This window comes from Hypanus sabinus (assembly GCF_030144855.1).
Source record: "Hypanus sabinus isolate sHypSab1 chromosome X2 unlocalized genomic scaffold, sHypSab1.hap1 SUPER_X2_unloc_6, whole genome shotgun sequence".
In the NCBI taxonomy this organism is placed as follows: domain Eukaryota; kingdom Metazoa; phylum Chordata; class Chondrichthyes; order Myliobatiformes; family Dasyatidae; genus Hypanus; species Hypanus sabinus.
The window spans coordinates 441664-469073 of record NW_026779006.1 but is presented as its reverse complement, the minus strand read 5'-3'; the positions used below and the strand labels follow the sequence as shown (position 1 = coordinate 469073).

Genomic DNA, 27410 nt, shown 5'->3' with positions numbered 1-27410 from the left:
GACATGTTTTGATCGACCCTGGTAATACTGTTGGCCAGACGAGAAAGTAATCATTTTGCTGTCGTTCGCTTTACCTCGAGTTGTTCAACTGATTTCCCAATAGCCTGATCAGCCATGTTTGATTCCGCCTACAGGCTGTTCACAGGTGAAAGGGCAAGTACAACTTTTTAATGGTGCTTTGATGTTGTTTTATCTTAATATATATTTCTTCCTTTTTAAGGATTCCAAGTTATTGCTCCTACTGCTCCAGCTCAAGGCTCCCAGATTTCTGTTTCCTGGTCCTCCAGTTTCCCGGTCAAAAAGGTTTTTTTCCGCCACTGTCAAGCAGCATTTTCACTGTAAAGCAGTGTTTTCACCGTCAACACACACAAAACGCTGGTGGAACGCAGCAGGCCTGGCAGCAACTATAAGGAGAAGCGTTGTGTGTGTTGCTTAAATTTCCAGCATCTGGGGATTTCCTCGAGTTTGCCTTTTCACTGTCAACCAGTTTTTCACTGTCAAGTCGGAGTTCTTGTTCTGTTGTTTGAACATGTGCAGCCTCCCCACTTGAAAGAGATTGAATGCGCCTACCTAAAGGTTTTTAACCGGATTCCACTCAATGACCAAACAACTTTTCCTTATATTTTTCGCAACTGCGGCAGTTTTATAGTTCCGTTTGTACTTAGTCATAAGTCATAAAAAATATCATAAGTAATCAGTCATAAGTTGTAATTAGGTTAAGGTTAAGGTGAAGGTGAAAAACTGGCTGCCTCTCGGATTTTGAAGACGAATTCGGACCTGCACCTCGGTTTCTCTACTGAACCGTTATGGATGGCCTCCGACCGGGCGAACTCTCTCGAAGGTTCGCGAGCTCTTAAGCCCCACGTCATCTCCAAGAAGCGCCTGCGCGCGGTGGGCCCCGTATCGGAGTTACCTCAAACGCAGTGACAGCGGTGCTCTTCTCCATGAAACGGGCTCAAGTTATTTAAAGTTCGGCATCTTACCGCAGATTCCAACGCTGCTCTCGGACTGCCGGCGTGATGATGCAGGGTCCGCCAAACTGTTTCAGGCAGTAGGTTATGTCTGGTCTATCAGTAAATTCTTGTTCTTGCTTTTAACCATATAAATATTATTTTCTTTTGCCTCTGGGTCCCAATGCTTTCTAGCAACTCAAGTTTGACTTGACACTCACCTTACTCCCCACCGCTTCGCCATCTCACCACAATACCACAAGTCATAGGAACTGAAATACTCATTCCGTCCATTGAGTCTTCTCCACCATTCGATCACGACTGTTGGATTATCCCTCTAAACCCCATTCTGCTGCCTTTGCCCCGTCACCTTTGACACTCTTATTAATCAACAACCCACCATTTATTTACTTAAAGCCCATTACTCCGCTGGGTTTAGGACAGCAATGAAGAGGTTCACCAGGATGTTGTCTGGATTAGAGACATGAGCTGCTGTGTAAGGAGAGTTCGGACAAACTTGGGCTGCTTCTCTGACGTGGAGGAGGCTCAGGGTGACCTGATACGGCTTGATAAGATTAAAAGAGATATAGATAGAGTAGATAGCTGCCATTTTAAATATTCGGGTCAAAATACCCGATACCAGACAGCATGCATTTAAGTAGATGAGGGGCCTGTGGAATTTTTTGCCAGTGACGGCACAGATGCCAAGTCATTATTTAAAGCAGAGGTTGATCGGTGCTTGATTAGTAAAGGCATCAAAGGTCATGGGGAGAGGGCAGGGAATGGGGTTGAGAAGGGAAATAAAAGACATTCGGACAGACTCATTTAGGGGCTCTTGTCTGGCACGGAGCAGTGGGGCTGAACACCGGTTCGTTTTCCACTCTCGGACCTTCACTGAGACCATTTCCCATCAGTACATGTTTTACCAACAGTACATTTCAATGTTCAAGTTCAATGTAAATTCGTTATCAAAACGTGTTAAGCAGAAGTTATCGAACAATTCCTTTTCTTGTTGGCAAGGTAACTCAATGCTCACCCCCAGCCTGGGGGAGGGAATGGGACCAATTCCAGAGGGGGAGGGTTGGGTGAGTGTGAGACTTTGTGAAGGAGTCCTAACTCCATCCTCCTCATTCCCCTTCCCCTTCTCACTCCCCTCCCTCCCACTCCACTGATGTGTTTGTGAGAGACAGAGAGACCTGTGTGCCCAGTCACATTCCGTTAGTGATGTGCTGTCCCTACTCACACTCCTCACTCCTCTGTACACAGCAATCCTCACAAGCTCAAATGATCCAAAAATCTTATCCCCTCCCTCCTGAACCAACTCTTTAGCAACGTGTTAAACTGTATAATCTTCTGATCCCTGCCACATCACACTGATGGCAGTCCTGAAATCACTGGCCTGGAGGAGCTGCCCTTTCAATTAGCAACTCACTCCCTCAACTCCCTTTACAGAACCTCGTTACTCTACCAGACCATATCATTGTTACCCACATGGACCACGACCTTCACTGTCCACCCTCCTGAGGAATGCTGAGCACTCAACCTGAGATGACCCAGATGTCAGCATGCAGGAGGGAACACACCATCCTGGAATTTCATTCTCACCTACAGTACATCCTGTCAGTTCCCTGAGCTAACAAGCCACGTATCAACACAGCTCGCCTCTTCTCCTCCCTTCCCTTCTCAGTCTCAGAGCCATGCTCAGTGCCAGAGACCCTATTGCTGTGACTTTTCTTTGCCAGGTCATCCCACCATCCCCGACTGTACCTAAAGTGATACCTGTGTTGTTCAGAGGGATGGGCACAGGGGGAAACAGAGAGTCCAGTTTCTTCCTCACTGTCACCCAGTTCCCTGTGCCGTGCACCTTGGGTGCAAATACCTCTCAAATGTCCTACCTATCACCCCTTCAGCCTCCTGAATGATCTGGAGTTCATCCAGTTCCAGCTGCAACTCCGTAATGTGGATTGTTCGGAGCTGAAGCTGGATGCCCTTCTCACAGGTGTAGTTATCAGGGACACAGGAGGGTCCCCGGCCTTCCCACATCCCACAAAGCAGCTTTCCAGCACCCTGCCTGTCATCTCCACTGTTTCAACTAAGAAAATGTAAAGGGGCAAAAATAATTCTACCTCCATCATGATTTTGCCTTCTCTGACTGACTGCTCTCCCCACTGAATTAAAGAATTAAAGCCTCAAAGTCTCCGCTCCAACTCTGTCCACTCCATCAGTGACCGCTCCACTTGCTCCTGCTAATAAAGGTTTCCTTGATAATCCATCCTGACTGTGGAGTGGCCACTGTTGAAAGCTCAAAAATAACCTGCCCTGAACCACTGCCTTTAATACACCATTGGTGAACCTGAGTGAATTGCGTCCTCTCAAGCTTCTGATCTCTCCAATTCACGTTGGGTCAAAGCTCGGTACGGGGACACAAGGATGAATGACTGATTGAAACCCATCCCAGTCAGAGCAGGTGACCACCCTCACCACAGTGTGAACCCACCACTGTCTCTGCAGTGTGGATCAGTGTGTGAATGCCTTCCCACAGTCTGAGCAGGTGACCACCCTCCCCACAGTGTGAACCCACCACTGTCTCTGCAGTGTGGATCAGTGTGTGAATGCCTTCCCACAGTCTGAGCAGGTGAATACCCTCACCACATTGTGAACCCACCACTGTCTCTGCAGTGTGGATCAGTGTGTGAATGCCTTCCCACAGTCTGAGCAGTTCATGTTCAGTCAGTTGAGATGTCTGAGCGAATTCATTCCCACAATCAGAACAGGTGACTGGCATCGCCCAGTGTGAACTCGCTGATGGACTTTGAAGCCTGATGACCGAGTGAATCCCTTTCCACAATCTGAGCAGGTGAACGGTTTCTCCCCAGTGTGAGTTCGGCAGTGCCTCACCAGGTTGGATGACGCAGTGAACCCCTTCCCACATTCACAGCACGTGAACGGCTTCTCCCCAGTGTGAATTCGGCAGTGCTTCACAAGGTGGGATGAGTCAGTGAATCCCTTCCCACATTCACAGCACGTGAATGGCTTCTCCCCAGTGTGAATTCAGCAGTGCTTCACAAGGGAGTATGAATCAGCGAATCCCTTCCTACATTCAGAGCAGCTGAACGGTTTCTCCCCAGTGTGAATTCGCTGATGTACATTCAGATGAGACGACTGAGTGAATCCCTTCCCACATTCAGAGCATGTGAATGGCTTCTCCCCAGTGTAAATTCGGCAGTGCTTCACAAGGTGGGATGAGTCAGTGAATCCCTTCCCACATTCAGAGCATGTGAATGGCTTCTCCCCAGTGTGAATTCGGCAGTGCTTCACAAGGTGGGATGAGTCAGTGAATCCCTTCCCACATTCACAGCACGTGAATGGCTTCTCCCCAGTGTGAATACGGCAGTGCTTCACAAGGGAGAATGAATCAGTGAATCCCTTCCCACATTCAGAGCATGTGAATGGCTTCTCCCCAGTGTGAATTCGGCAGTGCTTCACAAGGTGGGATGAATCAGTGAATCCCTTCCCACATTCAGAGCAGCTGAACGGTTTCTCCCCAGTGTGAATTCGCTGATGTACTTTCAGATGAGTTGATTGGGTGAACCCCTTGCCACATTGAAAGCAGCTGAACGGTTTCTCCCCAGTGTGAACTCGCTGATGTTCAGTCAGTTGAGATGACCGAGCAAATCCTTTCCCACATTCAGAGCAAGTGAACGGCCTCTCCCCAGTGTGAACTCGGTAGTGTCTCACAAGTTTGGATGAGTCACTGAATCCCTTCCCACATTCAGAGCAAGTGAATGGCCTCTCCCCGGTGTGAACTCGCTGGTGTCTCTGTAGTGTGGATGAACGAGTGAATCCCTTCCCACAGTCTAAGCAGGTGAACAACATCTTTTCAGTGTGAACTCACTGGTGTTCATTCAGTTGAGATGATTCAGTGAATCCTTTCGCACACAGAGCAGGTGATTGGCCTCTCCCCGTTATGAACTTGCTGGTGTCACTGTGGCATGGTTTAGTGTGTGAATACCTTCCCACCATGTAAACAGGTTACTGTCTTCTCACTGGGGAATTTTCAGATGTATATTTAGCACCGACGACAGAATGAATTGCTTCCTGCTGTCAGAACAGGTGGAGCATCTCACTGTGGTGTGAACTTGCTGATGTATCTTCAGGCTGGTTGACTGAGTAGTTCCCCTCCCTCACACAGAGCAGGTGAATGGCCTCTCCCCACTGTGAACTCACTGGCGTGTCTGTGGGTAGGCTGTGAGTGAATCCCCTCCCTCACACAGAGCAGGTGAATGGCCTCTCCCCACTGTGAACTCACTGGCGTGTCTGTGGGTAGGCTGTGAGTGAATCCCCTCCCTCACACAGAGCAGGTGAATGGCCTCTCCCCACTGTGAACTCACTGGCGTGTCTGTGGGTAGGCTGTGAGTGAATCCCCTCCCTCACACAGAGCAGGTGAATGGCCTCTCCCCACTGTGAACTCACTGGCGTGTCTGTGGGTAGGCTGTGAGTGAATCCCCTCCCACACTGAGAGAAGGAGAATGGCCTCTCCCCACTGTGAACTCACTGGTGTGTCTGTGGGTAGGCTGTGAGTGAATCCCCTCCCTCACACAGAGCAGGTGAATGGCCTCTCCTCACAGTGAACTCACTGGCGTGTGTGTGGGTAGGCTGTGAGTGAATCCCCTCCCTCACACAGAGCAGGTGAATGGCCTCTCCTCACTGTGAACTCACTGGCGTGTCTGTGGGTAGGCTGTGAGTGAATCCCCTCCCTCACACAGAGCAGGTGAATGGCCTCTCCCCACTGTGAACTCACTGGCGTGTCTGCGGGTAGGCTGTGAGTGAATCCCTTCCCACACTGAGAGAAGGAGAACGATATCTCACTGCGATCAATCATCTGGCAATTCAGACAGTCAGATGTTTGAATCCCTTCTACAATCAATGGGTTGAAGAACTGATCTCCAGTGAGCAAATGCTGGTGTGTTCTCAGCACCCCGGTTCCTGTGGATAACACTGAGTTACAACAGAAAACTTCATTTCAGACACAAAACACATTTCCAGCTGGGATGAGATAATTCTTCATCTCCAAGGATTGACAATAGATGTGTCCGTCTTGCAAAGAAAATATTTGGCCAATCCTTATATATCCGTAAATAGACAGCCCATGCACAAGTGTTCTGCCATTTCAAACCTGTAAAAATATTTGAAAGGACATCAATAGGTGAAGGACAGTTTTTCAGGTGAGATTTTGGTCTGTGGTGAGAACATAAGAAAAAGGAGCAGGAGAACATCATCTGGCCCGTCTCCACCAACCTGCCTTTTCCCCATCGCCCTTCATTCCCCTTCTTTGCAAACATCTATCCAACCTCGTCTCAAATGCATTTACTGAGGTAGCCTCCACTGCTTCATTGGGCGGAGAAATCTATAGATTCCCAACTCTTGGGGGAAATCTTCATCTCCATCCCAAATGCCCCGAAAGTTAAAGTGATGTCCTCTAGTTCTACTCTCAACTACCAGTGGAAACAACTTTTCTACCTCTACCTTAACTATCTGAATCATAATTTTGCATGTTTCTATAAGATCATCTCTCAATGTGAGCTCTGGCATCAGAATATCACCCAGTTCATCTCATGTTGAGATATACCACAGGTGACTGTGGGAAGCAAATGGAGTTCAACCTGGTGGTTCATTTCGGTAGGTCCAATTTGAAGACAGAATACAATATTAATGATAGGACTCTTGGCAGTTTCGAGGAGCAGCTAGATCGTGGGATCTGTGTCAATAGTTCATGCAAAGCTGCTACGCAGCTGGACAATGTTTTTAAGAAGGCCTTCATCAGCCATGGGACTGAATTCAAAAGTGGTGAGGTACTACTACAGATATAAAAGGCCTTCGTTAGGCCCTACTTTTAGCACTGTGTTCAATTCTGATTACCTCACTACAGGAAAAAACACTCTAAATAGGGTGCAGAGGAGTTTGACAAGGATGTTGCTTGAATTGGAGAGCATGCCTTACAGGAGTAGGCTGAGTAAACTTTGGAGCGATGGAAGATGAGAGGGGACCTGAGAGAGTTGTATAAGATGATGAGAGGCATTGATCGTGTGGATAGCCAGAGGTTTCTCCCCAGGGCTGAACGAGCCAACATGAGGGGGCATAGTTTTAAGGTGCTTGGAAGTAGGTACAAGGGGGATACCAGAGGTAAGCTTTTTTTTCACTCTCTTTTCACACAGAGAGTGTCAGGTACATGGAATGCACTGCCAGCGACGGTGGAAAAGGTGGATACAATAAGGGTCTTTTCAGAGACTGTTCAGTAGGTACGTGGAGCTGGGAATAATAGAGGGATATTTGGTAGTGAAACTCTAGGCAGATTCTAGATGTTGGTTATATCGTCGGCATGAGGTTGTCATCCGAAGGGCCTGTAATGAATTGCAGACTTATGTTTCTGTGTTTCTATGTGAACTCCCCATCTTCTAACAAGGCATGGATCAAGTATCTTGACTGACCAACAAAATCTCTGATTGTATTCCTGTCTGTATGAGAAAGGGCTCTACTTCTGCCTTCAATCAACCTATGACTTGGCTCAGTCTGTCTCTGTCCTTTGGTATTATTTCAAGTTCATGTTCCACAACACGACAAAGTGAACTTGTTACTACATTTCTGATCCTGGAGATTTTCTAATTACTGGGATCCCCTCCCCCCAGCTGAGTGACAGTGATGAACCCATCGATGGCAATGCCAATGACTATGAAGGGGTGGGCAGTAGTTACTCTCATTGGACTGTGGCACTTTTGTGATGTGAAAGCTACAAGTCACCTGTCATCGAGGACAAAGGTGTTTCATATCGTTATTTACCCAGAGAGAACTAAAGCTGACCGGTGGATTTTTTATGCTATACAATAGTAATTGACATTCTCACTGACTGGGAGGTAGACTCTTTATCTGAGAGTAACTGGACACTATATTTTTGTTCCGAGGTTCTGATCCTCGGATTTGCATGGCTGGAAGTCGCTGCGTTAGGGACAATCTCTATGGGGACAACGCTGGCCTGTCAACCATGGCTGCCTCCTTACCCAGAAGACACCACGGCGGAGAAACCTGTCCATCAGCCATCGAAGGACCCAGCGATGCGCATGCGCCGGAGAAATGGCGGCGCCGCCAGCTCTCAACCGCCGTAAACTCCCCGTGGCTCGGGTAAATCGTGGGGCTGAGAGAGACGGAAAGGACCGGGATTGTCCTGAGGTGCGGGACCAGTGTGGACGGAGCTCATGGTAATTTTTCTTCAATCGCGGTTCAGACGCCGGTGATTAAGTTCCCACCCGCGGCCCCGCTCCTACCTGCGTCCGATCCCCGAGAGCCTCGCGTCTGCTGAGCGCATGCGCAATGTTCACGACGGGCTGTGCCGCCCACGCATGCGCATTGGTTTAAACAGGATAAAAAATCTGCAGACGCGGAAATCCAAAGCAACACCTGGAGGAACTCAGGGGGGCAGAAAGCAACTATGGAGAGGAGAGAACAGTAGGCGTTTCAGACCCACACCCTTCTTCAGGACTGGAAAGGAAGGTAGGGAGTCAGTATGTGGGGGGAGATGAAGTGATAGGGTAAACCGGGAGACGGGAAGAGTAAAGAGCTGAGAAGTTAATGAGTGAGAGAGATAAAGGGCTGGAGAACAATAATATTTTATTGATCCTGAGTGGGAAATTCATTCCGTTACAGCAGCGACATTTAGAAACACACTTAACAGTGTGCAGAGTTTACTAATAAGAAAGTAGAAAATAATAATATACACAGTAATACTGTACCAATGTGCAATAATATTGCATAAAATAATAATGCAGGGATTATTGAACTAAGATGTGTGTTCACCTATCGCAGAAAGATGAACTCTTGCATTTGGTAAGAAACAATTTCTGTAACTATGCTTGAGAGGGCGGGGTTGAGTGAGTCTGTTAGAAAGAGGGATGGGGAATCTGCTGCCTGTCGGGTAGGTGATGGAGAGGATATGACAGATTGTCCATAATCGGTAAGTTTATCAAAGAATGGATCCATGTCTCCTGATGAGTTTATTTTGTCATTTTGCACCGATGCTGCTCCCCCAACAGAAAGCAGCAAAGAAGACTGCACTCGCTACAACAGACTGGTAAAAGATCTGCACCAACCTGCCTCACACATTAAAGCGTCTCGGCTTCATAGAAGACAAAGTCTACTCATCCCCTTCTTCAAAACAACCTTTCTGTTGGTTTTTCAGTCATGTCTTTACCCGAGGTGAACACCCAACTAATTGTCCTCCAACACAGTGACCTCTTCTCCCAGAATGTGTACAGGACTCGTCACTGTCCTCTTCCCCCTAAAATCAATCACCATTTCCCTGGTTTCGGCCACATTCAGGAGCAGGTGATTCCTCCCTCATTATTCCACAATCCTGTCCACCAGTCCTCTGTTCTCCGACTCCTGCCCATCTCTGATGCACCCAACTACCGCAGAGTCATCAGAGAACTTCTGCAACTGGCCAGACTCAGAGTTGGACTGAAAGTCTGAGGAGTGCAGTGTGTACAGAAAAGGAGACAGGACAGTCCCTTGTGGGGCTCCAGTGACACTCACCTCCACCTCAGGCACAGAACACCCAGCGGTACAAACTGGGGTCTGTCTGCCAGGAAGGCAGTGATCCAGGAGAGAGTGGATTTGTGTACACCCATTCTTTGCAATTTCTTGCTCAGAAGACTGGATGGATTACACTGAAGGCACTAGAGCGATTTAAAATTATGATTCTCACAATGCCACCAGCATCATTCCGGTGGGAGTAAGCTCACAGCAACAGGTGGATGACAGAACACAGAACCAAAGAGAATCTGCAGCACAACACAGGCCCTCCGGCCCACAAAGCTGAGCCCAACATGTCCTTATCGTAGAACTGCCTAGGCTTGCCCATAGCTCCATGTACCGGTCCAGGAGTCTCTGAAAAGACCCTACCGTTTCCACCTCCACCACGGTCGCCGGTAGCCCATTCCACGCACTCACCACTCTCTGCGTAAAAAAACACAGGTCCCTGACATCTCCTCTGTATCTACTTCCAAGCACCTTCAGAATACCTCCATTCGTGCTCGCCAGTTCAGCCCTGGGGAAAAGCCTCTGACTATCCACATGATCAATGCCTCTCATTATCTTGTACACCTCCATCAGGTCACCTCTCATCCTCCGTCGCTCCAAGGAGAAAAGCCAGGTTCACTCAACCGATTCTCATAAGGCATGCTCCCCAATCCAGGCAACATCCTTGTAAATCTCCTCTGCACCCTTTCTATGGTTTTCACATCCTTCCTGTAGTGAGGCGACCAGAAATGAGCAGAGTAATCAGAGTGAGGTCTGACCAGGGTCATATATAGGTGCAACATTACCTCTCAGCTCTTAAACTCATGCACCGCGTGCCTTCTTTACCACAAATTCAACTTGTGTAGCAGCTTTGAGTGTCCCGTGGACCCGGATCCCAAGATCCCTCTGATCCTCCACACTGCCTAGAGTCTTACCATTGATTCTACGTTCTGCCATCATATTTGACCTACCAGATGAACTACCTCACACTTCTCTGGGTTGAACTGCATCTGCCTCTTCTCAGCCCAGTTTTGCATCCGATCAATGTCCCATTGTAAGCTGTGACATTCCTGGGCGATCTCTACTCTCTTTCTTGGAAAAGGGAACAGCATCTGCATCCCTCCAATCGTCTGAAACGTCTCCCGTCCTCATTGATGATGTAAAGATCATCGCCAGAGGCTCAGCAATCTCCTCCCTCACTTCCCACAGTGTCCTGGGGTACATCCCATTGGGTGCCGGTGACTTATCCAACAGATGCTTTCCAAAAGCTCCAGCACATGGGATTGTCCACTCCTGACACACAGTAATCCAGAATGACTCACAGAACACAGAAAAAAACGGCGAAACGTAGGAGCTGCAGCAACGAGCTGTCACAAGCGCAGCACCATCTTAGAGTGTGAGTAGCCTGGAGTGTCCCGTCTGACAGTGACTGGTCAGGGTAGGAGACAGCCGGAGAGACTATATCTGCTGACCCGTCTGACAGTGACTGGTCAGGGTAGGAGACAGCCGGAGAGACTACACCTGCTGACCCGTCTGACAGTGACTGGTCAGGGTAGGGGACAGCCGGAGAGACTACATCTGCTGACCCGTCTGACAGTGACTGCAGGTCAGGGTAGGAGACATCCGGAGAGACTACATCTGCTGACCCGTCTGACAGTGACTGGTCAGGGTAGGAGATAGCCGGAGAGACTACATCTGCTGTCCCGTCTGACAGTGACCGCAGGTCAGGGTAGGAGACAGCCGGAGAGACTACATCTGCTGACCCGTCTGACAGTGACTGGTCAGGGTAGGGGACAGCCGGAGAGACTACATCTGCTGACCCGTCTGACAGTGACTGGTCAGGGTAGGAGACATCCGGAGAGGCTACATCTGCTGACCCGTCTGACAGTGACTGGTCAGGGTAGGAGACAGCCGGAGAGACTACATCTGCTGACCCGTCTGACAGTGACTGGTCAGGGTAGGAGACAGCCGGAGAGACTACATCTGCTGACCCGTCTGACAGTGACTGGTCAGGGTAGGAGACAGCCGGGGAGACTGCATCTGCTGACACGTCTGACAGTGACTGGTCAGGGTAGGAGACAGCCGGAGAGACTACATCTGCTGACCCGTCTGACAGTGACTGGTCAGGGTAGGAGACAGCCGGAGAGACCACATCTGCTGACCCGTCTGACAGTGACCGCAGGTCAGGGTAGGAGACAGCCGGAGAGACTACATCTACTGACCCATCTGACAGTGACCGCAGCTCAGGGTAGGAGATTTCGTGGTTTCTCCTGCCCCAGAAATGACCAAGAGACGCAGAAGATTCTTCAAGAAGAGTTAAACTTTAATTTGCAAATCAAAGCTGAGACAGTCATTGAGCTAGTCGCTGATTGCCCACCGATCCTTGTACATAACATTTTTATAGCAATCTCTTGGTTTAGTTGCATTAGCATATCCGATCGGTCTACAGTTGCGTATCACAAGTACGTCCACCACTATTGTTTCTACCCATTGATTTAATCATGTTCTAAGCTACATCTCTTAGCTCGCCTCTCATTAACACACCATTGTCTTCTACATTCTTAAGATTTCATTCTCCTACTAAATTGGGTACATGTACTCAGCTCCGATGTCACTATTGGAGTATAAAAGTATAAATTTTGCTGTGTAACCAAAACTATGAAGTCAGTTTTGAAACTTGCTATTTGCTATTCTCCTAGTAGAATGAAATCTTAAGTATGTAGAAGACAATGGTGTGTTAATGAGAAGTAGCTAAAGAGATGTAGATTCGAACATAATTAAGTCACATAATCCTAGGACGACTATTTGCTATGCATGTATCCTAAAAATGCAGAAGACAATGGTGTGTTAATGAGAGGTAGCTAAAGAGATGTAGATTAGAACATTGGTCCGTTCTGAGTTTGCTATTTGCTATACATGTACCCAATTTAGTAGGAGAATGAAATCTTAAGAATGTAGAAGACAATGGTGTGTTAACGAGAGGCAGCTAAGAGATGTAGATTAGAACACGATTGGGTCAATGGGACGTACGTTTAGTACGTGTGAAACTGGACCAGGGGATTGATATAAAAATGCTGTGTCCGGGTATCGGTGGGCAATCAGCGACTAGCTCAATGACTGTCTCAGTTTTGATTTGCAAATTAAAGTTTAACCCTTCTTGAAGAATCTTCTGCGTCTCCTGGTCACTTGTGAGGCACGAAAAACCACGACATCACAAGGATTGTTACAGAAACTCTTTCCCACCAAATGTAATCAGAATACAACCGTTCATTTACTGCAACAGGAGAACACACATCGTAGTTCAATAGTCTCTGCGTTATTATTTAATATATAATTATTGTGTATATTGTAAATCTTTATTTTTAGTAAAGTCTGCACAGTGCTAAGTATGTTTTTAAATGTTGCTGCTGTAACGAAAGAATTCCCCACTCTGGATTAATAGTATTTAATAATAATAATTCTCCACCCCTTTATCACTCTCACCAATCAACTTCTCAGCTCTTCACTCCTCCCCGTCTCCCTGTTTACCCTATCACCTCACCTTCCCCCAGATTCTTACTCCCTCCCTTCCTTTCCAGTCCTGAAGAAGGGTCTCGGTCTGAAACGCCGACTGTTCTCTCCTCTCCATAGTTGCTGCCGGCCCCTTTGAATTTCCTCCAGTATTTCCCCTCTTTTGCTTTGGATTTCCGCATCTGCAGATTTTCTCGTTTGCTCAAATGCGCATGCGCAGAGGTCTGAGGCGGTACGACCTATCGCGCATGCGCTCAGTCGGCGTGAGGCTCACAAGGACCGGCTGCAGGTAGGAGGGTCTCCGGGAGGGAATTAATCTCCGGTGTCTGAAACGCGATTGAAGGGCTATTACTGTGAGCTCTTGCCGCACTGGTCCTGCACCCCAGGACAGCCCCGGTCCGGTCCCTCTTCCTCAGCCCCACGATCCGTACCCGGGCCTCGGGGAGCTGACGAGCGCTGGAGCCGCCGCCATCTCTGCGGCGCATGCGCATCGCGAGAACGTTCGGTGGCTGACAGACCGGTTTCTCGTTCGTGCGGCCTTCTGGGTAAAGCGGCAGCCATGCGTGACTCTGCCAGCGTTGTCCCTACAGTCGGAGGAAATGAGAGCGAATGTCTCTCTCAAACTCTGCCGAGGTCCAGCTGTATACATGCAAGGATTAGTAATTCGGAACAAAAATATGTTTTCTAGTTAATCTTGGATGAAAAGCCTGCCTTCCAATCAATTAAATTGTCAATTAGTGCTGTATGGCAAAAAAAAATCCTTCCGTCAGATTTAGTTCCCTCTGGGTAAGTAACCCCTTTGTCCTCGAGGACAAGTGACTTGTGGCTTTCACATCACAAAAGTGCCACACTCCAATGAGAATAACTGCTGCCCTCCCATTCAGGATTGCTGGCATTGACATTAATGGATTCATCACTATCAATCAGCTGGGGTGGGGATCTGAGTAATTAGGTAATCTCTGGGATTCTATATGTTGTGACAAGTGATCTTGGTAGTGTTGTGGAGCATGGCCAGAACTTGAAATAATCCCAAAGGACAGAGACAAATTGAGCCAAGTCATAGGTTGATTGAACGCAGAAACATCCTCGTACAGACAGGAATACAGAGAATTTAATGGTCAGCCAGGATAACTGATCCGTGCCTTGTTAGAAGATGAGGAGTTCATATAGAGACAGAAATCCACAGTGTAATTACAATTTCCCTACCACATCGCCCATGTACCTATCTAAAAGTCTCTGAAAAGTTCCTATTGTACCCACCCTTTGTGTGAAAAACATACCTCTGACATCACCCTTGTACCTACTTCCAAGCACCATAAAACTATGCCCCCCACCCATGTCAGCCATTTCACTCTTGGGAAAAAGCTTCTTGCTATCCACACGATCAATGCCCCTCATCATCTTATTCACCTCTATCAGGTCACCTCTCATCTTCCTTCGCTCCGAAGTTCACTCAACCTATTCACATGAGGCATATTCTCCAATCCATGCAACATCCTTGTAAATCTCCTCTGCCCTCTGTCTATAGTATCCACGTCCTTCCTGTATTGAGGGACCAGAACTGAACACAGCAGCAAAAGTGAGGTCTAACTAAGTCCTTATATCTGTAAATCTCCTCTGTCTGTAGTATCCACATCCTTCCTGTATTGAGGGGACCAGAACTGAACACAGTACCAAAAGTGAGGTCTAACTAAGGCCTTATATCTGTAAATCTCCTCTGCCCTCTGTCTATAGTATCCACGTCCTTCCTGTATTGAGGGGACCAGAACTGAACACAGTATCAAAAGTGAGGTCTAACTAAGGCCTTATATCTGTAAATCTCCTCTGCCCTCTGTCTATAGTATCCACTTCCTTCCTGTATTGAGGGGACCAGAACTGAACACTGTACCAAAAGTGAGGTCCAACTATGTCCTTATATCTGTAAAGTTACCTCTGGCATTTGAACTCGGTCTCATTGTTGATGAAGGCCTTCTTAGCAACACTGTCAACCTACCCAGCAGCTTTGTGTGCACGATTGACACAGACCCCAAGATCTCACTGATCCTCCACCCTGTCAAGAGTCCTAACATTATTGTTGTATTCTGTCTTCAAATGTTACCTACTGAAAGGAGCCACTGGGTTGAACTCGATCTGTCACTTCTCAGCCCAGTTCTGCATCCTATTGATGTCCGGCGGTAACCTCCAGACTATCCACAACAACCTCAACATTTGTGTAATCGACAAACTTACAAACCCACCCTTCTAGAAACGTAGGAAACCTACAGCACGATACAGGCATTCGGCCCACTTAGCCCTCTATTTTACTAAGCTCCATGTACCTATCCAAAAGTCTCTTAAAAGACCCTATCATATCTGCCTCCACCACCGGCGCCAGCAGCCCATTCCACACACTCACTACTCTCTGAGTAAAAGACTTTACGACTGACAACTCCTCTGTACCTACTCCCCAGCACCTTAGACCTGTGTCCTCTTGTGGCAACCATTTCCGACCTGGGAAAAAGCCTCTGACTATCCACACTATCATGCCTCTCATCATCTTATACACTACTTCCTCATCAAGGTCATTTGTAAAAGTTACAAAGAGGAGGGGTCCCGGAAAAGATCCCTGCTGAACTGCACTGGTCACCGTCCTTCATACAGCATCTACATCCACCCTTTGCCTTCTGTGGGCAAGCCAATTCTGGATCCACAAAGCAAGGTCACCTTGGATCCTTGCCTCATTAATTTCTCAATGAGCTTTGCTTGAGGAACCTTATTGAAAGTCTTACTGAAAGCCACGTCCACTGCATCCAATGCTCTACCTTCATCACTCCCTCTCTCTCCCCTTTCCCCCTCTCTCTCCCCCTCACTCCCTCTCCCTCTACTTGCACTGTACTTCTCTCTCTCTCTCTTACAGGCGTGATTCTTAAAGGCACAGTCCATAATGAATAAAACTTAAGATTTCATCGCAATAACCATTTCATACCTGGGATCATTCTCGTGAATCTTCGTTGAGCATTCACCAATGTCAATATATCCTTCCCAAAGTGAGGAGCCCAATCCTGTACACAATACTCCAAGTGTGGTCTCCCGAGTGCCTTATAAAGCCACAACATCACATCACTGCTCTTATATCCTATACCTCTAGAATTTTCCCTTATTCACAACCGGCTCAACCTGGAGGTTCACCTTTAGTGCATCTAGCACAAGGATTCCCAAGTCTCTTTGCATTTCTGCATTTTGAATTCTCTCCCCATTGAAATCATAGTCTGTCCACTTATTTCTTCCACCAGATTGCATCACCACACACTTTCCAACATTGTATTACATTTACCACTTCTTTGCTATTCCCCTAAACTATCTATGTCTCTTTGCAGGCTCTCTGTTTCCTCAACACTACCCGCTCCTCCACCTATTTTTTTATCATCGGCAAATTTAGCCATAAATCCTTTCATATCATAGTCAAAATCATTGACATGTATCGTAAAAAGCAGTGGTCCCAACTCTGACCCCTGTGGAACTCCACTGGTAACAGGAAGCCAGCCAGAATAGGATCCCTTTATTCCCACTCTCTGTTTTCTGCCGACCAGCCAATGCTCCACCCACTTTAATAACTTCCCTGTCATACCATGGGCTTTTATCTTGCTAAGCAGCCTCATGTGCAGCACATTGTCAAAGGCCTTCTGAACATCCAAGTACACCACGTCTACTGCATCTCCTTTGTCTACCCTGCTTGTAATTTCCTCAAAGAATTGCAGTAGTTTTGTCAGGCAGGATTTTCCTTTCAAGAAACCATGCTGGCTTTGGCCTATCTTGTCATGCGCCTCCAGGTACTCCATAATCTCATCCCTAACAATCGATTCCATCAACCGCCAACCATTGATGTCATGCTAACAGGTCTATAGTTCCCTTTCTGTTGCCTCTGACCCTTCTTAAATAGCGGAGTAACATTTGCTATTTTCCAGTCATCTGGTACAATGCCAGAATTTATTGATTCTTCAAAGATCATTGTTAATGCCTCCACAATCTTTCCAGCTATTTTCTTCAGAACCGGAGGGTGCATTGCATCAGGTCCTGGAGATTTATCCACCCTCAGACCATTAAACTTCCAGAGCACCTTCTGAGTCGTAATTGTCAGTGCACAAACTTCACTTCCCTGAATGTCTGGTACGCATTCAGTTCCTCTTACTTCTCAGCAACTCTCATTACAATAAGTCCAGCGATATTTTGAATTGGTCCTAAATCTACCCTCGACTCTTTTTACCCTTTATATATATATATATTTAAAAAAGCTTTCAGTATCTTCTTTGATATTAGTCACCAGCTTCCTCTCATAATTCATCTTTTCCTTCCGAATGACCTTCTGAGTTTTCTTTTGCAAGTTTTAAAAAGCTGGTGAAGCTGTCTTCCCACTAGCTCCAACTTCCTTGTTTGCCCTCTCTTTTGCTTTTACTTTGGCTCTGACTTCACTTGTCAGCCACAGTAGTGTCCTTCTTCCCTTTGAACATCTCTTCTTATTTGGAATATATCTGTCTTGTATTTCCCTCATTATTTGCAGAAAATCCACCCATTCTGCTCTGCTGTCCTTCCTGCAAATGTCCCTTTTCAGTCGACTTCAGCCAGTTCCCCTCTCATCCATTGCAATTTCCTTTATTCCACTGAAATACTGACACATTGGTTTTATTTTTTCCCTCTCAAATTTCAATGTGAATTTGATCATATTGGGATCACCCAGTCCAGCATAGCCGATCCCCTCGTGGGCTCAACAACCAGCTGTTCTAAAAAGCAATCCCTTAGATATTCTACAAATTCTTTCTCTCGAGGTCCTCCCAATTCACTTTCATGTTAAAATTGCCAATGATTATCAATGTTATCATTGCCTTTCTGACAGGCCTTTTCTATCTCCTGCTGTAATTTGTAATCCACATCCCGACTGCTGTATGGAGATCTGTATACAACTGCCACTCCCCTCCCCATTTCGTAACTCAACCCGTAGAGACCCATGACCCCATCATGTGGATAGGGTGGTGAAGAAAGCTTTTGTTATGCTGGCCTTTATAAATCAGAGCATTGAGTATAGGAGTTGGGATGTAATGGTAAAACTGTACATGGCATTCGTAAGGCTGAATTTGGAGTATTGTGTACAGTTCCGGTCACTGATTTATAGGAACGATATCAACAAAATAGAGAGCGTACAGAGAAGATTTACTAGAATGTTACCTGGGTTTCAGCACCTAAGTCATAGGGAAAGGCTGAACAAGTTAGGTCTTTATTCTTTGGAGCATTGAAGGTTGAGGGGGGACTTGATAGAGGTATTTAAAATAATGAGGGGGATATATTGAGTTGACGTGGATAGGCTTTTTCCATTGTGAATAGGGGAGATTCAAACAAGTGGACATGATTTGAGAGTTGGGGGCAAAAGCTTAAGGAGGGAAATTCTTTACTCAGAGAGTGGTAGCTGTGTGGAATGAGCTTCCAGTAGAAGTGGTAGAGGTAGGTTCGGTATTGTCATTTAAAGTAAAATTGGATAGGTATATGGACAGGAAAGGAATGGAGGGTTATGGGCTGAGTGCGGGCCAGTGGGACTAGGTGAGTGTAAGCGTTCGCATGGACTAGAAGGGCCGAGATGGCCTGTTTCCATGCTGTAATTGTTATATGGTTAGACGGTCACACCTTACAATCCTATGTCATCTCTTTCCAATGATTTAATATTTTTTTATCCAGAGAGCCACACCACCCTCTCTGCCCAGTCACCTATCATTCTGATACACCGTGTATTCTTGGACATTCAACTCCCATCGGCAGCCACCTTTTATCCAAGTTTCAGAGATTGACCAATTTGCCAATTTGCAGCTGAATTTCAGGATCGTCCATTTTAATCCTCATGCTCTGTACATTCAAATAACTCTCTCAGCCCAGGATTTGTTGCTTTCTATTTTCACTGCCCCACATCTCTGTTGCCCTGTTGCACACTATCTTCGATTTATTTCTGTTTCCCGTTTCCTCAGCCCCATCACTCTGATTCCCATCCCCACGCCAAATCAGTTTAAACCCTCCCTAACAGCTCTATTAAATGTGCTGGCTAGGATATTGGACCCCTTTGGGTTCAGGTGTAACCCGTCCTTTTTGTACAGGTCATACCTCCCCCAGAGGAGATCCCAATGATCCAGGAATCTAAAGCCCTGCCCCCTACACCAGTCCCTCAGCCACACATTAATATACCTAATCATGCTAGTATTGCTCTCACCAGCACGTGGCACAGGCAGCAATCCTGAGGTTACTACCCTAGATGTCCTGCCTTTCAGCTTCCTACCGAACTCCCTGAATTCTCTCCTCACGCCCTCCTCTCTTTGTCTACCTGTGTCATATATACCAACGTGTACCAAGACTTCTGGCTGGTCACCCGCTCCCTTCAGAATACCTTGCACCCGATCTGAGAGATCCCGTACCCTGGCACCTGGGAGGCAACACACCACACACGTATCTCTATCAGGCGTGCAGAACCTCCTGTCCATTCCCCTCACTATTGAATCCTATGACTACTGCATTCCTCAACTTCCTCTTTCCCTTCTGCACCACGGAACCAGGGTCAGTGCCAGAGACCCGATCGTCGTGGTCGTCCTCTGTCAGGTCATCCCCCCTCAACCACATCCAAAGTGAGGTAACGATTACTGAGGGAGATGGCCACTGGGGCACTCTCCACTCACTGGTCTATAATTCCTGGGTTCCCTCAACTCCATTCCCTAACAAGGGGACAATGTCTTCCAATTCTCTGGTACATCTCCTGTCCTGAGTGGTAATACAAAGGTCATCGCCAGAGGCTCAGCAATCTCCTCCCTCGCTTCCCACTGTATATCTCAGGTTGTGTTGCTCCAGCTTGAGTTGAATTGGGTAAAATTGTGATTCCAGCGCTCACATTGAGAGGAGATCTTACAGAAACATGTAAAGTTATGAAAGGGGTAGATAAGCCAGAGGCGGGAAAGTTGCTTCCACTGGTAGGTGAGGCTTAGTACGAGAGGACATTGCCTCAAGATTGGGGGATGTGGGACGGAGATGAGGAGGAACTGCTTTTCCCTGAGGGTGGTGAATCTGTGGATTTCTCTGCCTAATGAAGCAGTGAAGGCGACCTCAGTAAATCTGTTTGAGATAAGGTCGGATGGATATTGTCCTTCTCCCATTGATGTATTTTGCATTGTTGTTGATCCAGTTGGAGTTGTATCTGTGTCTGAAGGGAAATTTTCTTTTGTAACTCCGTGTTATCCACAGGAACCGGGGTGCTGAGAACACACCAGCATTTGTTCACTGGAGATCAGTTCTTCAACTCATTGATTGTACAAGGGATTCAAACATCTGACTGTCTGAATTGCCAGATGATTGATCGCAGTGAGATATCATTCTCCTTCTCTCAGTATGGGAAGGGATTCACTCACAGCCTACCCGCAGACACGCCAGTGAGTTCACAGTGGGGAGAGGCCATTCACCTGCTCTGTGTGAGGGAGGGGAACTACTCAGTCAACCAGCCTGAAGATACATCAGCAAGTTCACACCACAGTGAGATGCTCCACCTGTTCTGACAGCGGGAAGCAATTCATTCTGTCATTGATGCTGAAGATATATCCAAAAATTCACCAGTGAGGAGACGTTTCTCAGAGTGCAGGAAGGCACTGACACAATCAACCACACTACAGAGACACCAGCAAATTCACATGGTGCCATGGCCTTTCCCCACCTCTGAATGTCGAAACAGATTCATTTAGTCATCTCAAATGAACGAACGTCACCAGTTCACACTGAGAAGATGCCGCTCACCTGCTCAGACTGTGGGAAGGAGTTCACTTCATTATCTCAATTGAAGGTACATCGGCGAGTTCACACTGGGGAGAGGCCGTTCACCTGCTCAGACTGTGGGAAGGAGTTCACTTCATTATCTCAATTGAAGGTACATCGGCGAGTTCACACTGGGGAGAGGCTGTTCACCTGCTCAGAATGTGGAGAGGCATTCACTCGGTCATCTCACCTACTGAGACACCAGCTGGTTCACACTGGGGAGAAACCGTTCACCTGCTCAGACTGTGGGAAGCGATTCACTTGGTCATCTCACCTACTGAGACACCAGCTGGTTCACACTGGGGAGAAACCGTTCAGCTGCTCAGAATGTGGGAAGCGATTCACTCGGTCATCTCACCTACTGAGACACCAGCTGGTTCACACTGGGGAGAAACCGTTCAGCTGCTCAGAATGTGGGAAGGCATTCACTCGGTCATCTCAACTACAGGAACATCAGCAAACTCACACTGGGGAGAAACCGTTCAGCTGCTCAGAATGTGGGAAGGGATTCACTCGGTCAACTGACCTGAAGGTACATCAGCAAGTTCATTCTGGGGTGAGTCCGTTCACCTGCTCTGAATGTGGGAAAGGTTTCATGCACTCATCCAAACTACGGAGACACTTGCTGGTTCACACTGAGGAGAGGCCATTCACCTGCTCTGAGTGTGGGAAGGGATTCACTCAGTCATCCAAACTACAGACACACTGGCTGGTTCACACTGGGGAGAAACCGTTTGCCTGCTCAGTATGTGAGAAGGGATTCACACGGTCATCTCAACTGAAGGAACATCAGCGAGTTCACACTGGGGAGAAACCGTTCACCTGCTCAGACTGTGGGAAGGAGTTCGCTCGTGCATCTCAGCTGAGCGTCCATCAACGATTTCACACTGGGGAGAAACCGTTCAGCTGCTCTGAATGTGGGAAGAGATTCACTCTGTCATCTGACTTGAAAGTACATCAGCGAGTTCACACTGGGGAGAGGCCATTCACGTGCTCGGACTGTGGGAAGCGATTCATTCGGTCATCTCAACTGAACACACATCAGTGCTTTCACACTGGGGAGAAACCGTTCATTTGCTCAGACTGTGGGAAAAGATTCACTCTGTCATTTCGCCTACTGAGGCACCAGTTAGTTCACACTGGGGAGAAACCGTTCATCTGCTCAGACTGTGGAAAGGAGTTCGCTCGATCATCTGGCTTGAAAATACATCAGCGAGTTCACACTGGGGAGAGGCCGTTCACCTGCTCAGACTGTGGAAAGGAGTTTGCTGGGTCATCGGATTTGAAAATACATCTGCGAGTTCACATTGGGGAGAGGCCGTTCACCTGCTCTGTGTGTGGGAAGGGATTCACTCACTCATCCACCCTACAGAGACACCAGCTGGTTCACACTGGGGAGAGGCCATTCACTTGTTCTGAATGTGGGAAGGGATTCACTCAGTCATCCAACCTTTTGTCACACCAGCGAATCCACACTGGGGAGAGGCCGTTCACCTGCTCAGATTGTGGGAAGGCATTCGCTCACTCATCCACCCTTTTGTCACACCAGCGAATCCACACTGGGGAGAGGCCATTCACCTGCCCTGAATGTGGTAAGGGATTCACTCGGTCATCCAAGCTACAGAGACACCAGTTAGTTCATACTTGGGAGAAACCATTCACTTTCTCAGATTGTGGGAAGGGATTCACTTAGTCATCTGACTTGAAGCTACATCAGCGAGTTCACACTGGGGACAGACCGTCAGACTATAAGACTTAAGACCAGAATGAGGCTGTTTACCCCATCGAGTCTGTTCTGTCATTTTATCATGGCTGATCCAAATTTGCTCTCCACTCCAATCTCCTGTCTTGTCCCTGTATCACTTCATGCCCGGATCAATCAAGATTCTATCCACCTCTGCCCTAAATGTACATAAAGAATTGGCCTCCACAGCTGCCTGTGGCACGGAATTCCCCAGATTCACCACTCTCAGTCCGTTCTCTGTCATCTCCGTTCTAAAAGGACACCCCTCTATTCTGAAGCTCTGTTCCCTGGTCGCAGACTCTTCCACCACAGGAAGCATCCTTTCCACATCCACTCTATCAAGCCCTTCCACAGTTTGATAAGTTTCCATGAGGTCAGCCCTAATTCCTCTGCTGATCCAGGCTCAGGCCCATTGAACGCTCTTCATATGACAATCCATTCAATCCTGGAATCTGTTTTTGTGAACATACTCTGAATCTTCTCCAGTTTCGGCACATCCTTTCCAAGATCAGGGGCCCAGACCTGCCCTCCAAGTGAGGCCTCACCAGTGACGACCAACTTCCCGAATTACATCCTCGCTGATAGATTGTAGATCTCTCGAAATGAATGCCGACGTTGCGTTTGCCTTCCACACCACAGACTCGACCTGCAAATTAACCTTCAGGGAATCCTGAACATGGACTCCCCGTGACCCTTTGCACCTCAGTTGTTCGGTATTTTCTGTCCATTTCGAAGAAGTTAACACTTTCATTTCTTCTACCAAAATGCATGAACATACACTTCCCGGCACTGTATCCCATCTGCTGTTTTTTTTTTCCCATTCTCTAAATCTATCTCAGTCCTTCTGCACCCTCTCTACCGAAAACTACCTGCCCCTCCTCATGTCTTCATATCATCTGCAAACCTTGTAACAAAGCCAGCAATTCTGTCTTCCAAACTATTGGAATATTACAAAAATCACCAGTCCGAACACAGAGCCCTGAGGAACACCACTAGTGACTGGCAGCCAACCAGAGATGGCTCCCTTTATTCCCAGTCTTTGCCTCCTACCATTCAGCTTGTCATGGTCCAGTCCATGACGTCTGCGTTCTGGTTCACGGTCCGGTCCGTGGACTCTGGACTCCGGGTCTTCTGGCTGTCCATTGTTTCATTGTTTAATCACAGGCACTGATTCTCAAATAGGGGCTGGAATATCAGTGGCCCTGGGTTCGAGTGTAGGTGCGGGTTGGTCTTGTCAGTATCCTGTCCTTGCCACTGTGGGATAGGTCAGGCCGTCTTTGCCATTGCCCTGCGGTTGATTCTGTCCCTCCCTGTCCTCGCCTCCGTTGGGTAAGACAGGCCGGCTTTGCCGTTACCCTTCCCTGGACTGTTCCCTTCCCTTCCCTTACATCCCTTCCCCATCTTTCAGCAACCCACGCCTGAAGCCTTGCCTGCAACCTCGCCTGCGTCATCGCCTGAATCACCATCAAGTTTAACCGCTAGAGTGAGACTGGAGCCTTGTCATGCCAACAGAAGGAACTGTCTATCGATGAGCTTGGAACTGTCTCTTTGTGTCCCCGTGTTTAGTGTCCGTGTATGAGTCCCAACCCTACGTCCTGTCCCCAAGGAGGGGTCCTGACTCTATGTAAAGCCCCGGACCTACGTCCTGTCCCTAAGGAGGGGTCCTGACTCTATGTAAAGCCCCGGCCCTACGTCCTGTCCCCAAGGAGGGGTCCTGACTCTATGTAAAGCCCCGGCCCTACGTCCTTTCCCCAAGGAGGGTTCCTGACTCTATGTAAAGCCCCGGCCCTACGTCCAGTCCCCAAGGAGGGGTCCTGACTCTATGTAAAGCCCCGGCCCTACGTCCTGTCCCCAAGGAGGGGTCCTGACTCTATGTAAAGCCCCGGCCCTACGTGCTGTCTCCAAGGAGGGGTCCTGACTTTATGTAAAGCCCCGGCCCTACGTCCTGTCCCCAAGGAGGGGTCCTGACTCTATGTAAAGCCCCGGCCCTACGTCCTTTCCCCAAGGAGGGTTCCTGACTCTATGTAAAGCCCCGGCCCTACGTCCTTTCCCCAAGGAGGGTTCCTGACTCTATGTAAAGCCCCGGCCCTACGTCCAGTCCCCAAGGAGGGGTCCTGACTCTATGTAAAGCCCCGGCCCTACGTCCTGTCCCCAAGGAGGGGTCCTGACTCTATGTAAAGCCCCGGCCCTACGTGCTGTCTCCAAGGAGGGGTCCTGACTTTATGTAAAGCCCCGGCCCTACGTCCTGTCCCCAAGGAGGGGTCCTGACTATGTAAAGCCCCGGCCCTACGTCCTGTCCCCATGGAGGGGTCCTGACTCTGTGTAAAGCCCCGGCCCTACGTCCTATCCCCAAGGAGGGGTCCTGACTCTGTGTTCTGTGTTCCTCTGCTTGAGTCCAAGGCTCAGTAGGAAGACTGTTTGCTGCTACTCGAGTGGACTGTTGTTGTTTGTCGTTCCGTGTCCCAAGTCCAGTCCAAGTCTCAGGCTTCGAGTCAAGTCCAGTCCGGGTCAAAGTCTCCAAGGAGGTTTCCACTCCATGTTCGAGGCTCCGAGGAGGTTCCCAGTCCTGTTACCTTGCCACGTCCAGTCCTCGTCTGGATCCGGAGTCCGAGCCCGAGTCAAGACCCAGGATCCGGGTCCCTGTCCAATCTCTGGCTCGGAATCCTTTAAAAAGGTTCCTCGTTCCCAGTTCTTAGTTCCTCGTCCAGGCCTCACCTTCCTACCCTTGTCCTAGCCAATGCCCTGTCACCTAGTCTTGTCCAGTGTCGTTTCTTCCCCACTTCTTGCTTGATACACCTAGTCCTCTCCCTAGCACTTCAGTGTCTGTGTCTTGCATTTGGGTCTGTTCCCAACGCCCACCTTATGGCACAGCCACTGTTTGACCCATGCTGGAGTCTCCACTGTAATACCGTGGGTTTATTCAACAGCCTAGTGTGGTGCACCTTGTCAAAGGCCTTCTGAAAATCCAAGTATACAACATCTATTTCTTCATTCGTGTTGCTTTTCCAGCACGAGTTTCACTTGAGGAAACAAATTCTCCTTTGTCGATCCTGCTTGTGGTTCTTCCAAGAATGCCAACAGATTTGTCAGGCAAGATATTCCCTTCAGGAAACTTTGCTGATTTTGAGACATAGGAGGCTCGAAGAAAAATAGAGGGCGATGGGTAACCCTAGGTAATTTCTGAGGTAAGGGCATGTTTGTCACTGCTTTGTGGGCTGAACGGCCTGTATTGTGCTGTAGGTTTTCTATGATTCAATGGCATATGGTCTTCAGTCAAGGATTAAAGGCAGAGCCTCGCAGCAGTTTTTTTTTTTTCCGTTGGACCTTTGAGCCGCGGCCAGTCAGCATTTGGGTTTGCTCAGCAAGAACTGAAAGTTGGGCAGGAGCGAGTGGAGCGGTCAGTGTCAGAGTGAATAGAGTCGGAGTGGAGATTTTGAGGCTTCAGCTGTCAGTGATAGGAGCCTTCAGTCAGAGAAGGTATAATTAAGCTGAAGGTAGAGATTTTTTTGCCCCCTTCTTTTCAGTTGCTTAGTGAGAACAGCAGAGATTACAGACGGGGTAGCAGATAGCTCCTCTGGTGGGGTGTGGGAAGCAGGGACACTTCCATCTTCTAACAAGGCACGGAACAGGCACTCTGACTGACCATCAAATTCTCGGACTGTATTCCTGTCTGTGTGAGATTGGGCTGTTTCTGACTTCAATCAATCTATGACTTGGCTCAATTTGTCCTTTGACATTATTTCAAGTTCTGGTCATGATGCACAAGACGACAAAGATAACATTTTACTACATGTACGATCCTGGAGATTTACTAATTACTTGGATCGCCCCCCCCCCATCTGCTGATTGACAGTGATGAACCCATCGATGGCAATGCCAATGAATATATAGTGGAGGGCAGTGGTTATTCTCATTGGAGTGCGGCACCTTTGTGATCTGAAAGCCAGAAGTCACTTGTCATCGAGGCAAAGGTGTTTCATATCGTTATCAACCCAGAGTGAACTGAATCTGACGGAAGGTTTTATTTCCATACAGCACGAATTGACATTTTCACTAGTTCAACGGACTCGGAGTCCGCAGCGGTTGGAGCATTTTCATTGTGTGCTGCATCTGCGAGGCTGAGTCGGGCGGCGCTGTGGAAGTATAGCGGAGGTATTCCCTTCTGCCGCCTGCGTGGGATGGCAAGGCTGTCGGGACCCTGAGGACTTGTGGAAACTGTGTGCTGGTTTCTTTTCGAATTTATAGTCTTTTAACATCTTTGGACTATTTTAACTGTGCCCATGGTCTGTTTTTTTTAATCAATTATGCTATTGTTTGCTCTGTTGTAAATATATGTTGTAATTATGTGGTTTTGTGCAGGTCTTGTATCTTTAGGTTTTTGGTCTTGTTTTGTCTGGTGATTTGGAGCTACTTTCCGGGGAAAGTGCTAAGATCTGAGCGCGATATTAATAAGCAGCATCCTCTCCGGACTCTGGATTGGGGATTGCCAAACGTTACGTGGATTTTCTGGTGTAGTTTGTTCTGTAATGTGCTTTTGTGATATCTCACAAAACGTTGTCTCATTTTTAACTGCATTGCATTTGTGGTTTCTAAATGACAATAAACTGAATCTGAATCTAAATGGAAGGTAAACTCTTTAACTGAGATAAACTGGTAACTATATTTTTGTTCAGAGTTCATAATCCTCGAATTTATATAGCTGGAGCTCGGTAGTGTTTGGGAGATACATTCGCTCACACTTCCTTCGACTGTACGAGGCAACACTGGTACCAACGGCCATGGCTGCCTCTTTACCCAGAAGCCCTCACGTAGAGAAACCTCCCTGTCCGCCA

The 27410-nt window shown here is 47.9% G+C and overlaps 1 protein-coding gene and 1 pseudogene across 2 annotated transcripts; one reads left to right on the top strand and one right to left on the bottom strand.

The window, feature by feature from the left end:
- Positions 1-3680: 3680 nt before the first annotated feature.
- On the bottom strand, positions 3681-5277 carry LOC132385934 (gastrula zinc finger protein XlCGF8.2DB-like; annotated as a pseudogene).
- A 7902-nt stretch (positions 5278-13179) lies between these two features.
- Positions 13180-27199, top strand: LOC132385932 (gastrula zinc finger protein XlCGF26.1-like). Of its 2 annotated transcripts, none has more exons than XM_059958166.1 (2): positions 13180-13317; positions 20274-23748. In XM_059958166.1, exon 2 carries the CDS (start codon positions 20743-20745, stop codon positions 22525-22527), a length of 1785 nt encoding a protein of 594 aa, XP_059814149.1. In that variant the 5' UTR covers positions 13180-13317; positions 20274-20742; the 3' UTR covers positions 22528-23748. The 2 variants fall into 2 exon arrangements, 1 of the variants encoding a protein (XP_059814149.1); XR_009509348.1 differs by lacking the exon at positions 20274-23748 and adding an exon at positions 26614-27199 and having other exon boundaries at positions 13296-13317.
- Positions 27200-27410: the final 211 nt, after the last annotated feature.

Bases quoted from the DNA above. Each gene is read 5' to 3' on its own strand.
- LOC132385932 (XM_059958166.1), top strand. From the start codon at position 20,743: ATGTCGAAACAGATTCATTTAGTCATCTCAAATGAACGAACGTCACCA.